A 13,634-nucleotide genomic window follows, 5' to 3' on the forward strand; every position below is an offset into this window, starting at 1 on the left:
TGCATACTGTGCTGGCTCACTGGGAGAAAAAGTACCTCGGATTTTTCAGCGTGTTTTCCCTTGTCAGTGGTGCAGGGCAGACAAGGAACAGTGCCAATAGTCGTGCGGATAGTACACTTTGTCGTGCATGTAAAGAACACTTGACAATTGGAATAGGGGATAAGAATAAGCCATAGCGCTGCAGTCCGGACATATTTCCGTGTTCATTAGCCCGACCAGTTCAGACCAGGTGCGTTCAGATGCGAAGATGGCGATTGGCCGACTCCAGATGAACCTACGAATCATAAATTATCCCTTCCTTGATTTTTTAGAGATTGCCTACACGAGTCCCCAGTCTCGGGTATAAATCTTAACACGTCGGAATATTACCGGAATTTATCGAAGAATGCTGATTAGGAACGTTCTGCATCAAATTTAATAGCATTTACCATCGGACAAATCCTTAATTTGTTTACATGGGTGAAATGAAATGAAATGGGGTTTAACGTCTTACTTTTCTACACCAACCGGGATCATGAAGACGCGTGTATGCCATGCAGTTTGCTATAATTGAACATTTGGCAGGACATGGGCGTTTCCGCCTACTCTCTATCGAATTCCATTGTACATGGATCTTTTACGTGCACACCTACGAGTACATAGGTTTACATAGATCCCATATTCACTTCCTCAAAAATAAGTTTTTATCTCGTGCAAAAACTAAAAAAAACCAAAAAAACAACAACCCGAAAAAAACATCCACGTGAAACAAATAGTTCAAGTCGTTCGCCTAACTTACTTTCTTAAAAGACACAAAGCTTCATTTTAATTTCTTGGGATGTGGATATCACGTACATTGAACATTTCTACCATGTTTTCTTAAACTCAACATTAAACCAAGTTTCATTCATTTAACACACACACTTGTATTACCACAATCTTTTGAGAACACAATGTGCAAAAAATAAAAATAAAAATACTTGAAGCTTTAGATATAAAAAATAATTACTGGAAAAAGATGAAAGGGATTCAAACTAAATTTACTTTTCTTTAAAATTTGACAGTTGGGCGACAGTGGTGGTAGTAGGACAAGTTATTCATTATTGACAGGGCTGTGGGGTTTTGACTGAATCATTAAAATGACGCTGTTTGTTTGAAAGGCTATTCGTCACCAGACACGTAGAGAAAACAACCAAACAAAAATGAAATGGGGTTTAAGGTCCAACTTTATGGCAGCGATCGGATTAATGAAGAAGGACAAGTAAACAGACTGCCGGACTTTCAAATAAGAGAACTACATACATCAACTTTCAAATGAAATGAAATGAAATGGGGTTTAACGTCCTACTGTTCTGCTCCGAACTGGGCTAATGAAGACGGGCATACGCACTACGGCCTACTCTTATATCGAATTCGAACTGTCAAGGGATCTTTTACGTGCACGCCAATGTGTACACGGGACCTCGGTTTTTCGTCACATCCGAACGACTAGACAGCTGTCCTTGCCAGGCCCTCCGTCCTGCATCACTGACAAGGGGGAACCACGCATCAACTTTCAAGGGGCTGCAATCTGCTATATGGGGGCACCTCATTTTTTCTAACACAACCGAACGACTAGACGCTTTTCCGGACGTTTTAGAGAGGGAGAGAGAGTGGGAGAGAGAGAGAGAGAGAGAGAGAGAGAGAGACGGGGTTAAACGTCTACTGGACACAGATTGGATCATTTCGGGTCTAACACATGGTTCGATTTGATTTCAATAATAATCTTACGCGTAGTGGTCTTTAGTAATGGGAGGAAAGCGGAGGACCCGGAGAAAACCCACGAGGTTGGATATGCGACCCTCCTCCTTGTCACATACCAGTGGGGATTCGAAACTACGCCACTTGTCTAAATGACAGACTTATGATTTAACGAACGCGCAAGCGTTAAATCACTACCGCCCCACACACTCTCTCTTTACGTATTAGACTATCCGCTATAAAACAGGTTTTGTTCTACCATTTGGAAAAAAATACATAAGGTTAGTCGCATAAACCCCGTTGTCTACGATATCACCCATGGTGGAAGTGGACGTAAAACCCTTGGAAAGAAGAGGAACCCGTTAAACAATTTTAATAATTTCCAAAAGGCCTGCCTCTTAAATCTGGCTTTTGTCCGTTTATTTAAAGTAGCTAAGTCTCTAACTCAATATCATCAAAAAATTTTCGACATTGAAAACACGTATTATTTGTCAATTCCAATCAACATTGGTCTTGTGATCTTACAGGGAAAATATGGGCTTCTGATATCCAATATTCAAGACAAAATAAACATTTTACCATTGGTACACGAATCGTGTACCATAATGCGTTTCAGTGCCTTTTGGAACAAGGGACTCAAAGAACGCGGCTAGACCTATTCCAAAAGTCATGTCAAATGGTGACGCTATATTCTTATCTGGAGAGCATGAACAATAAATATCATCGGTGTAGACTGGAATAACCAGACGCTAAATATTACCATTCAATTGAGACTTCTGGCGTAGAAATTACAGTAGAAACAGAAACGGTTGAATGTAAATCAGTTTATATACATTCACATTACATTTTTATATGCGTGGCGATCCATTTGTGTCAATTTCTAGGTCCCAAATATTAGCGAATTAGCTCCTTTAAAGATGTATTATGTAAGATTCAGATAAAGATCTGACAGTTCTCGCTATGATACATGTAGTTATAAAATAAATATTGAAAAAGGATTAAAGATTACTAGATTAATCACTTGGGGTGTTCAAAATAAGGAAATCAATTTGAATTACTTGACAACGAATTTTATTTTATAGAATATAATCAAACTTCACAATTAGTGATGGGCATATATGTGATATATAATAATGATATCCAAAAGTGAACACTGAAAAATGATTTAATATAATATATGAATAAAGGAATGTAATGACGTTTTGTAAAATCAATATACCTGTAAATGGGTGCAAAGGTGTTAATGTTTCCTGTGACAAAATAATAGCCAATGGGTTATACTTTTGAAGTAATGTTTGGAGCTCATTAAAATTTGGTTTATTATAAACACGACAGTAATGTAATGTAGCATTGTCAAGGAAATTTAATCTCTGACGGCTTAACAGGATCTACACAAACATCTGCTACGGTAATACCGCCCAACCCATTTTTGACAGCCTCTCCCAACTGGTTGTTCCCAGGTCATTTTTAATGTTTTGGATATATAATACTCAAGCCAGAAAGTAAAATTACATATCTATACCCGACTGATCCCAGTCGTGGGAGAGAGAGAAATGGAGTTTAACGTCCACTCGACACAAACTAGGTCATTTCAGAACTAACATATGGTTTAATTTTATTTCAATAATTCGCTTGCACGTAGGGATCTTTAGCAGTGGGGGGAAACCGGAGGACCCGGAGAAAACCCACGAGGTTGGACAGGCGGCCCTAGTCCTTGTCACGGATCCCAGTCGTGCTCTGTCGGGTAGACTTAGGACATAGAGGGTACCCCCCCCCCCCCAAAAAAAAAAAACAACGAAAAAACAAGCATTGAAATTGGGAAAAGAAACATCCTCCGGTGCTAAAATATCAACGTGGATTGGAAAGATCTCCCGACGTGGTGAACCATGTGTTTCAGAGAAAAGGCCCGATAAACACGTTGGCACGTTACATGGATCCCTTTAGTCGCCTTTTACAACACGTGGGATTAACTTGATCACCGTGGGAATTTGATGAAGAGAGAAATTAGTATTGTCAATTCTACTTCCCAACTGCAGTTTATTAACCTGGAATGATTTTAATCTGTTATGTTATACAATCAGATTTCCTCATATATTGCTGGTGTTATATTTCATAATATCGATAATGTTTTAATCTTTTATTTGAATGTGAAAATGTATGTTATCCATTATTATTGCACTTCTATACTTCCTGAAACATGTGCGCAGTACGTACTACCGGATCTACGGCGGGGGGTGGGGGTATAAGTGGAACAAATTATGCCCTGGGCCCCCATTTCGGGTTGAGTACAAGAACAAAAGATTCATCGGATGACCGAGATATTCTAATGTAGATTTGGAAAATATTAAGATCATTCTCTGGCACCTCATTCAGGGATCCCCATTTTAACTCCTAGCTGTTGCAACTCGAATGACCTATAATCTATGAGATGGTTCATCTACTTTATTATAAAGCCTTCGTGGAGTGGAGGAAACTAGCACATCATACAAACTGCAAATTTACGATATTCTGAGCCAGCATGGAATTCATGGTGCGTTTCCAAATTTAGAGGTCCTGCTCAGCATCTACTCGTGCCTGACGATTACTAAATGCAATCGCGAGTGTTCCTTTTCCAAACTAAAACTAATTATAAATAGTCTCGACCATGCTTCAGTCTTACAAATCTATCCAGAATGTCGATTGAAATGAAATGAAATGGAGTTTAACGTCCTACTGTTCTGCTCCTAACCTGGGCTAATGAAGACGGGCATACGCCATACAGTGTGCTATGAGGGAAATTTTGCCCGGACAGCCGGCACTACGGCTTACTCTTATATCGAATTCCAACTGCCAAGGGATCTTTTACGTGCACGCCAATGTGTACACGGGACCTCGGTTTTTCGTCCCATCCGAACGACTAGACAGCTTTCCTTGTCAGCCCCTCCGTCCTGCATCACTGACAAGGGAGAACCACGCCGGAAAATCTGGATGAACTTTCTCAGCCAATGCAGGGATCGAACACCCGACCTCCAGGCTAGCGAGCTAGCGTCTTACCCACTTAGCCACGTGATCCCCGAATGTCGATTGATTATGATGCAATGAGGTCACTTGATACAGACGAAAGCTTCTGAATTGATAGCTAAAACTTTTTTTTTTTTTTTATAAGCTAATTCTTTTATTATTGACTGTGTTTAAAAGGACTGGCTGGGGTTCGTATCTTGATTGAAGTACTTATGTTCTGATATAAACAAAATATTTAATATTTCTATTTTGGGTTACCCGCCCAGAATATACCTCAGAATGCACCAAATCTCATCTATTTCTCAAAGTTTTCTTGGCGCTGTACCGTGCCCTATACGCTTTTCGTCTTAATCCCACCACCTCACACGGTTGATCCGACCTACATTTGTATACAGGCACATATTATCAGGGGCGGGACGATTTGTAACATATCTGAGATATTTTGTTTTACACTGCTTGAACATCATGATTATGATTATAGCGTTGAAACGAAGTGACACTTATAAACACGCCAATGTGTCTGTCCGTCAACAATTAAGCACTGCGATCACGAGAGGTCGAACCCTGTCGATATGCACTGTTCAGTTTCGGAGTTACCCCCATTTCCGAAAACCAGTGAAAGTGACTGATCCTATAGCATTTAATGAATTTTTGGGTTTAAACTGCGATATTCATAATTTTGCGACCTTCTATTCCGGAGTTATCCCCATCCCATCTCTGTCGTCAACCGTGTAAACACGACAGGGGCTGGATTTTCAAATCTGGTGTGAAGCAGTCTGTGACGGCGAGCTTCGAGGGGGCAAAGGCGTGAGCTTCAACTAGGTGTATTGCCCCCCCCCCCCAAAGAAATGTTTGAAAAACAGACTGCCGGAAATGCAGTCTGGCAGTATTTCAGACACTGATCGTCGAGATAAATATATCAGACCAGATACTGCCTGTCCCCAGACCACTAGTTTATCCAATCAGTGGAAAGTATCAAACGAACAGACTTGCGAACCACGACGAAGCCCCACCATGAGCGCCAATCTAGCGAGCCTTTACGGAGAGTATGGGGGACCTCCCCCAGAAAATTATGAAAAATAGACTGCCGGAAATGCAGTCTGACAGTATCCAGGCACCGATTGTCGAGATAAATAGAGCTGACCAAATACCGCCAGTCGCCTGATCACTAGTTTATCCGACCAGAGAGGAAATTGTCAAACGAATGGACTTGCCAACCTCAACGAAGACCCGAAAATTTGAAAAATAGACTGTCAGAAATGCGTGACCGTCGAGATAAATACACGTAGAGCAGAGCTTACCAGATACCGCGTGTCGCCAAATTACTAGTTTATCAGACCAGAGAGAAAAGTGTCAAACAAACGGAGTGGGTGAATCAAAGTGAATGAATATTTTCGGCACGATATTTTGAGAAATAGACTGCCGGAAATGCAGCCTGGCAGTATTTCAGACATTGTCGTCGAGATAAATACAGCTGATCAGATACTGTCTGGCGCCAAATCACTAGCTTATCCGTATGGAAGGTTATCGCTGCCAAATTTAAATGCTCTGTGACAATGCTGTTTCCATTGATGTTTCTACATTGTACTTTTTACATATAATCAATGGAAACGACATTGTCACAGAGCATTTAATATTGGCAGTGATACCCTTCCATATATCCGAACAGAGAGGGATGTGTCAAACGAACAGTGTGAGTGAATTAATGTGAATGAATATTGTTGCTGCAATCTGATTAAAATACAGATCTATATTTCGTTTCGTTTTTTTTTATACTTTCAATCGACGTAACAGATGGTTTCATTGATTAATCCCTCACGCAGGTTATATAACAACTGCTTCCAGATCCTTATGTAGTACAGACAAATAAAACGAAATTTTGAACTATAAAAAACGAAACGAAATAGGATCTGTGTTTTAATCAGATTGATTGTTGTCGCGTTGAACCCATACCCAAAACATTGAGGGTCGTAAAAGGCACTTCGCAAGAGGTTTGCGTGTTATTGTTTAAAGTCGGTTTACTACAGGGTGGGGTCGGTAAGAAATCACTCGGACTCTACAACATGCAAGTTTATGACTGAGTGGGAATGTGGGATTTAATCACCGCATAGACGGTATTGATCACCGATATTTATCACAAATATTTGTTGGTTTTATTTTTATTTTTTTATTTTTTAAATAGTGATTGGGAGGGCGGGGGGCGTAAACAGTGGGCAGACTAACTGACACGAACCCTATTTTCAGCATTTCACGTTCCGCAGTCATGTCCCATTTTCTGAAAATATTGTGAATGCGATAGGGGCTCTCAATTTTTGATGGATTTTATTTTCAAATTTGGAGTGAAACGTCTGGATAAACGGACAAACTTGTAAGCCAGATTTCTTGAGGACATAAAGGATCCTTATAAAATTTGGTCAATATCCAAATTTTCCATTCGGATTAAGCTGCTGTCTATATGGCTATATTTTTGGGAAGACAGCTGCGGCGTGGATATTTCAACGCTTTTTCTGGTTATCTTTTCCATTTGAGGGGGTTTGCAGAAACATGTTGCGCCCTCTACACATTAGCACCAGGTAAAATATTGGTGTGTTTCCTGATTTGATATGTGAAATCTTCAGATCGGTAATTTAAATTATTCGTCACTTTATTTACTATTTATTGGGTACAGATTACAATATATAACAATATTTCTATTGATGTACAATCAACAGGTAGGATTTAAATATATTACATAAGGTTATCTATAAACACAAATTACTTTTATAAGCTATACATTCTAAAACTATCGTTTATATTATTGTGAATCCTCGTTCAAATTATTGCTCCATTTACCTTGTCTACTCTTTCTCGGACACCTAAAAAACCCACTTTTGTTCACATAGCTAGCATACTAGTACTATTGTTATCATTTTCTATATTCTATTATAGAATGATGCATTTATTGCTATTAACCCTAGCTATGGGGTTGGCTCAAAATACGGAGGCTATTCTGTTCTCCAGTAAAAAACCTGTTGTTTTCGGCAGTCCGGTTTTAGATGCTACTCTGACGAATAGTGACGTAAGGAAAAATTATGGCGTGGATTCCAATGCTGCAACTGCGATTATTGGCCAATTTGATCGTGACGGTAAGTTTTAATTATATTTACGTACCATATTTGATCCCCCCACCCTCCTCCACCAATCATAAGTTTTAAATATGATAAGTAATAGATGCTCTACAAGTATTAAGTTTGGTTTCCTTGACATGGTTTGTATAATAAAACTTTGTTATTTATTAGTCCTTCGAACCCGTGACTATACAAAAGTACATGGTCACATTGAGTGAGGTCAAAGAGCAGACTGATATTTGAGTAACAAACAGATTACACTTTTGGCCATTTCCAATCATTATTGTCAATTTGTTGTTTCAATATACCTTCTCTGCAATAAAACTTTTCTCGGGATTGACACCTTACGATATTATCATCAATTTATTTGTCCAATTCTCTATAACTTACAATGACATACATTTATTTATATTTATTTAGGATTCTCGTCTTACCCAACTAATCTGGAGTGTCGGAACTCGGAACAGTGTTTTTTTGGGGGGGGGGGGGGGGATGCGAGATTTGTACACGCTTGAAACCCTGCTCGGGGCGCGAACCGTTCATATTGAAAATTAAAATTTAACTGCTGTTTTAATAAATTTGTTACGCATCTCTCGGCTGGGCTCGTCGTTTATTCATATAAACATACAATATGCTTTTATACTAACTTTGATTGACCTGTTGGGACACATAATTAATTATGCAATCAACTTACTACTGATTTGTCAATATATATATATTATATAAAATGGTATTATAAAGTCTCAAAAGGCTCAATCAACAGGACCTGGTCTTATTTTATAAAAGGATATTTTAAATATCAAGATTCAAACAGCTAGAAAAACTTATTTGGTTTTGTCCCCTCGTGGTTCTTTCTTTTCTTTTATATCTTTGTCGGGAATGATAGATGTTTCCACATATCGGTAAAAAATCAAAACGGCGCTACGGATAATATTGTGCGAACATTTGAAACGGAAAAAAGACCGTAACAAACTATTTATGTTTTTTTCTCTGAAAAATCGCAAGAAAGGGTCCCAGAGATTTTGTCAATTAAAGATACATTATGGTTGATTAGATAAAGAGCTGGCAGTTCTCTGTTCTCAATTTCAGTCAAATTTATCCACTCTGAACAGAGAATTTAGCGATTGAATTTTCGGCGTAGCCTCGATCATCATTACTAAAGTCGGCAGGGCTCTATAAAAGTTGAGTGTGCCTGCGCACACACTTGAAAATGTGCCTGCAGGGTCATACTGAAACACAGGGGTGTAGCCAGGATTTGGTGAGTGGTGTTAAAATATATTTGGCGAGCGGAGCGAGGGCAAAAAATTTTTGGGAGGGGGCGTGGTCTTTTATGAAACTTAAACCCTTCTTGGTGTATTTTCAGAGCATCTGCTGCCTTTTGTATTTGGTTCAGTGCAAATCAAATTTCCATTTATGTATTCAAATTTTACCAAATTCACTTAATTTTCATCAATGATACAGGGATCTAAAAACTTTTTGACACCACCCGACCGAGCATAAAATTGTCCCACCCACTCTGTTTCTCTGGATAGATAAGTTGAGGACCTTTCGGTATTTGTTGTTTTGTTGGTTTTTTTTTTCAAATATTACTTTATTACTTTGAGATTAAAAATTATTAAAACGGTGTTTGTGTTTTATTTGAGTACAACGAATTATGACAACAGGTAGATATTGATAATTAAAACACGTTTAATTGTATTATTTGACTTGTTTGTAAAGTTGTTGTACGTGTCTCACGAATATTATTATTATACGGTGGAATGAGAATCAGGTCAGGCAGAAACTGAGAAAGCTCTCATCGTCCTCCTAGTCCTACTCTCGGGCCGTAGCAAATCCACGGTCAACACAGGTAAGAAATAAAATAAGATCATCGTGAAAATTTGTAGGCACGTGTTTGACAATTACGACATTCAAATTTTTAACATTGGAGTACCGTAAATTGGTCTGGGTGACTTATTTACGGCAAATAAACAAATATAAAGACCGTAGAATAATTGTAAAATGAATAGACCTAGGCCTACACATCTTCTAAGTGTAAATAAACAAAATACCAATACATCTTTCTTTAAACTAATTTGGGATATTAGGGTTTACTACGGCACACAAAAATAAATTATGCCGTGACAGACATGGTTTGCGTACGTCGGCTTTTACCATGGCTTTGCCGTTTAATTGCCGAGGTAAATTTCGAGCGCCGAGTTTGTAGAATAATTGTAAAATGAATAGACCTAGGCCTACACATCTTCTAAGTATAAATAAACAAAATACCAATACATCTTTCTTTAAACTAATTTGGGATATTAGGGTTTACTACGGCACACAAAAATAAATTATGCCGTGACAGACATGGTTTGCGTACGTCGGCTTTTACCATGGCTTTGCCGTTTAATTGCCGAGGTAAATTTCGAGCGCCGAGTTTGTGTACAGAGAAGGACAAGGGGTTTAAATACGACTGGGCCTTTTTCGATTTTTTCTTTGTGCTGGGCGGCAAAAAATAGTGCCGGGCGGTGCCTCTTTAAAAATGTGCCTGCAAAAAAATGTTTTCAAGCAAATGTGCCTGCGCACGCCGTGCGCATTTGCGCGGAAATATCGATGCCTGGTCGGTACGATAAAAAACATAATCTCGATTATCCATTTCATGATTAAATCATGAACGAAAGTTGAGCAACAAATCGGATCCTAATCCAGTAAATATCGCAGGCTAGTGATGACACCCAGGGTTGATTATCGTCTGGTTAAGTTAATTAATGTCTAATTAATAATTTAGATACGTAAAATTTTCGTAGACGGCGCAGACACAATTCATGTCTATTTCTAGTCCAAACTTTCAACAGTGACAACTCCGTTCAAAATAAAGTAATTTGACAGAAATTTTCAATATTTTCTTTTTTTATCATCTATTTTTGAATTATTATAGCAAGAATGGCCAACTCAGTTAAAGGGACTATTCCAATTTGAACAGAGTCTCAAAAATAAAAGTCCGAGTTCGTGTGAACTTTAAGCGCCAAAATATAGAGGAATGATGTATTTACCTTGTCTCAAAATTTTTGCTCAAAATATTGAGTTCCGGACACGTAACCCTTTTACGATTTCTGGTAAATTTCACCTACACATTGTTTTTATAAAATAAAAGTCTGGTTTTATCCAGACACCGCATAATACAGCTTGGAACTCCGGTCTCCATTTCCAAATGAAGACTGACGGGTGTAAGTTGTTTGAAAACATATCACAAATATTTTGAATTAGTTGCTCGGCCCTTAGGTACGGGATTTTAAGGGGTTTTAAGACAAAATAAAGCAGTTTTATTCTCCAAAATATTATCGGGATTGGCCCTTTAAACTCTTAACTAACGTATCTTTAACTTACATCTGATTTTCCATTATATTATACATAATGTTTTAAAATCTGAAAAGGCACAATCAACATGTAAAACATATATTTGTATATATAAAGCTTCACGAAGATAGAATGAATTTATTTGGCTGGGAACGTTCGGGGTTCTTTCTTTTCTTTTAAATGATTTTAAAATGAAAAATGCCATTTTGGCATAAAGAACGGTTTGTTATCAAATAATGGAGGATTTGGGTAGATTTGTAATTTGTGTAAATCGTGCTATCCCAGACTTCAAAGCGAACGGAAACCACTGCCTTATCCGTTTATCAGACTGGAGGCTCATGGCGCGAGGGCGTCCACCAAATGGGCACAAAACCAGACCCAACATTTCTATAGTAAAATTTTGCGTAGAATACAATGCCTGGTGGTAATCGGTCCGCTTTGCACTAAAAGTGAATGCGCAGCTGTTCTTGTATCGTGAAAATATGCTGAAGATGATTGAAAGTAATCACTCTTTCAATAAAAATGTAAACTTTAGTCTTAGTGACCCCGGAGGTCAAAAGGTGAAATTTTCCGTTTTTGTACTAGAAAGATTAAAAGCAATAAAATGTCAGCCTAAAATATAAAAACTAAAGTGAAACCTGTTCTAATTTATAATAGGAACATTTAAAACTTATCTTTGGGTGATCTTAGCACCGTACATTTACTTTGGAACGTGGAAAAAGATCTTGCATAACAGAGCCAACACACTTTGAAACCTGTTTCAAAAATACGTACAGGTTTCGCTTTTGTTTTTATATTTTACGATGACATTTATTGCTTTAAATCTTCCTAGTGCTAAAGTGGAAAATTTTATCCTTTGGCCTCCGGGGTCACAAAGAACAAAGATGAATTTAGCAAGTTTACATTTTTATTGAAAGGGTGATTACTTTCGATCATTTTCACTTTCAGCTTATTTTCATGATACAAGAATGGCTGTGCATTCACGATCAGTACAAATGAACTCATTTGACCTTTGACCCCGAATATCTCGAAAACGCTCTAACGGCGGACTGATTACCACTCAGATAGAAAAGTTGGGTCTGGTTTTGTGCCCATTTCAAGGTATTTGAATTGATCGATGGACACTCTCCGCACTGAGCCTCCAGACTATTATTAAGCCGTGTCATGCGACGATAACACTTGCTTGTCCCACCTTATGTCTCTGAATTTAATGCTTGGATTGTAACAGCATTATAGGCCTATGTAGTACAATACTGGCTGGATTTGAGTCCCTATCATTATATACTGCTTCGTTGTCAACATTTTTCCGGATTTCTTTACATCCGCCATTGTCGTTATGCTCTAAGCGCTGTGATTGGTCGAGATTCACTCAATCAATGTATCAATCTCTCCGAATGGCTAAAATTCTGTATTAAGTCACAAGCGCATCCAAAATTTGACGCGTCTGACAGAAGTTTTGTTAGAAGTAATGTTACCAACCAACCACAGGCGAATGCTTGAAATGTGGTGGGTGGGCCTACTCGTTATAATTTATATTTTCGTTAGTTGTCCATACAATAGAATGTCAACTAGCTAGGGCATCCAATCTTGTGAATGCTGGGTCCAGGGGACTCGAAATCAATGGAAGAGGGACAGAACCATTCTCCACACAAGTGTTTCAGAAGCATTAGCATAGGGCCTAGTAGATAGAAACTAATTAAGCGATCGGGGGGTGGGGGGAAGGGGTAGGCTAATATGGGACATAATTTTTGCTGTGGAATATTTCATAGGTAATAATTCGATAAACTAATCTTTCAATTGAAACTGCCCTCCAAATTTCTTATTTTGTTCTGGAAACAGCTTAGGCCCTATCAGAAATCTGTAACGGCGCGGTACATGCTGTCAGCTCATCATATTACCATAACCCATTATTTTTCAAGACCTAGGCCTAGGCCCAGCAACTCACATAGTGACATATTATACACCTGCCTTCCACTGAGGCACTCCCTTCCCCTAAGTGTATCCTCGTGGGTTTTCTCCGGGTACTCCGGTTTTCTCCCACTGCTAAAGACCCCTACGCGCATGCGAATTATTGAAATAAAATTAAACCATATGTTAGTCCCGAAATGACCTAGTTTGTGTCGAGTGGACGTTAAACCCCATTTCTCTCTCTCTCTCTCCCCTACGTGTAGCTAGCAGAATTTAACTAAGTTGAACTGTTGAACTATGAAAAAATACAAACAATCACAATGTCAATGATGACAATATAAAGTTAATATTTTAAAAATAAAATGGTCACCGCTCGCCTTTTTAGCAAAAAACACTATGCAATTAGAATATGGTACCAATAGTCCCATCATAGTGTAACTGTAAGAGTCTATAAGTATATGTTTGGGGGGGGGGTAGATTAGTAAATTTCCAGGAAAATTACTATAGGAAATTACCATAGGCTAGAGTAGGCCTATTCTAATTTCTATAGATTTTTAAATTGTC

At 38.4% G+C, this 13,634-nt stretch overlaps 2 protein-coding genes across 3 annotated transcripts in view; one reads left to right on the forward strand and one right to left on the reverse strand.

Moving 5' to 3' along the window:
- LOC126815727 (nibrin) overlaps window positions 1–13,634 on the reverse strand; it is a 417,793-nt gene that overhangs the window by 75,354 nt on the left and 328,805 nt on the right. The window lies entirely within an intron of this gene.
- LOC126816278 (fibropellin-1) overlaps window positions 7,648–13,634 on the forward strand; it is a 39,365-nt gene continuing 33,378 nt past the window's right edge. Inside the window, exon 1 of the mRNA XM_050542578.2 lies at window positions 7,648–7,844. Within this exon, the coding sequence (XP_050398535.1) occupies window positions 7,649–7,844 (196 nt within the window). The 5' untranslated portion in view covers window position 7,648. The remainder of the gene's footprint in view (window positions 7,845–13,634) is intronic.

The sequence above is a fragment of the Patella vulgata genome, chromosome 3 (genome assembly GCF_932274485.2).
Source record: "Patella vulgata chromosome 3, xgPatVulg1.2, whole genome shotgun sequence".
Taxonomy (NCBI): Eukaryota; Metazoa; Mollusca; class Gastropoda; family Patellidae; genus Patella; species Patella vulgata.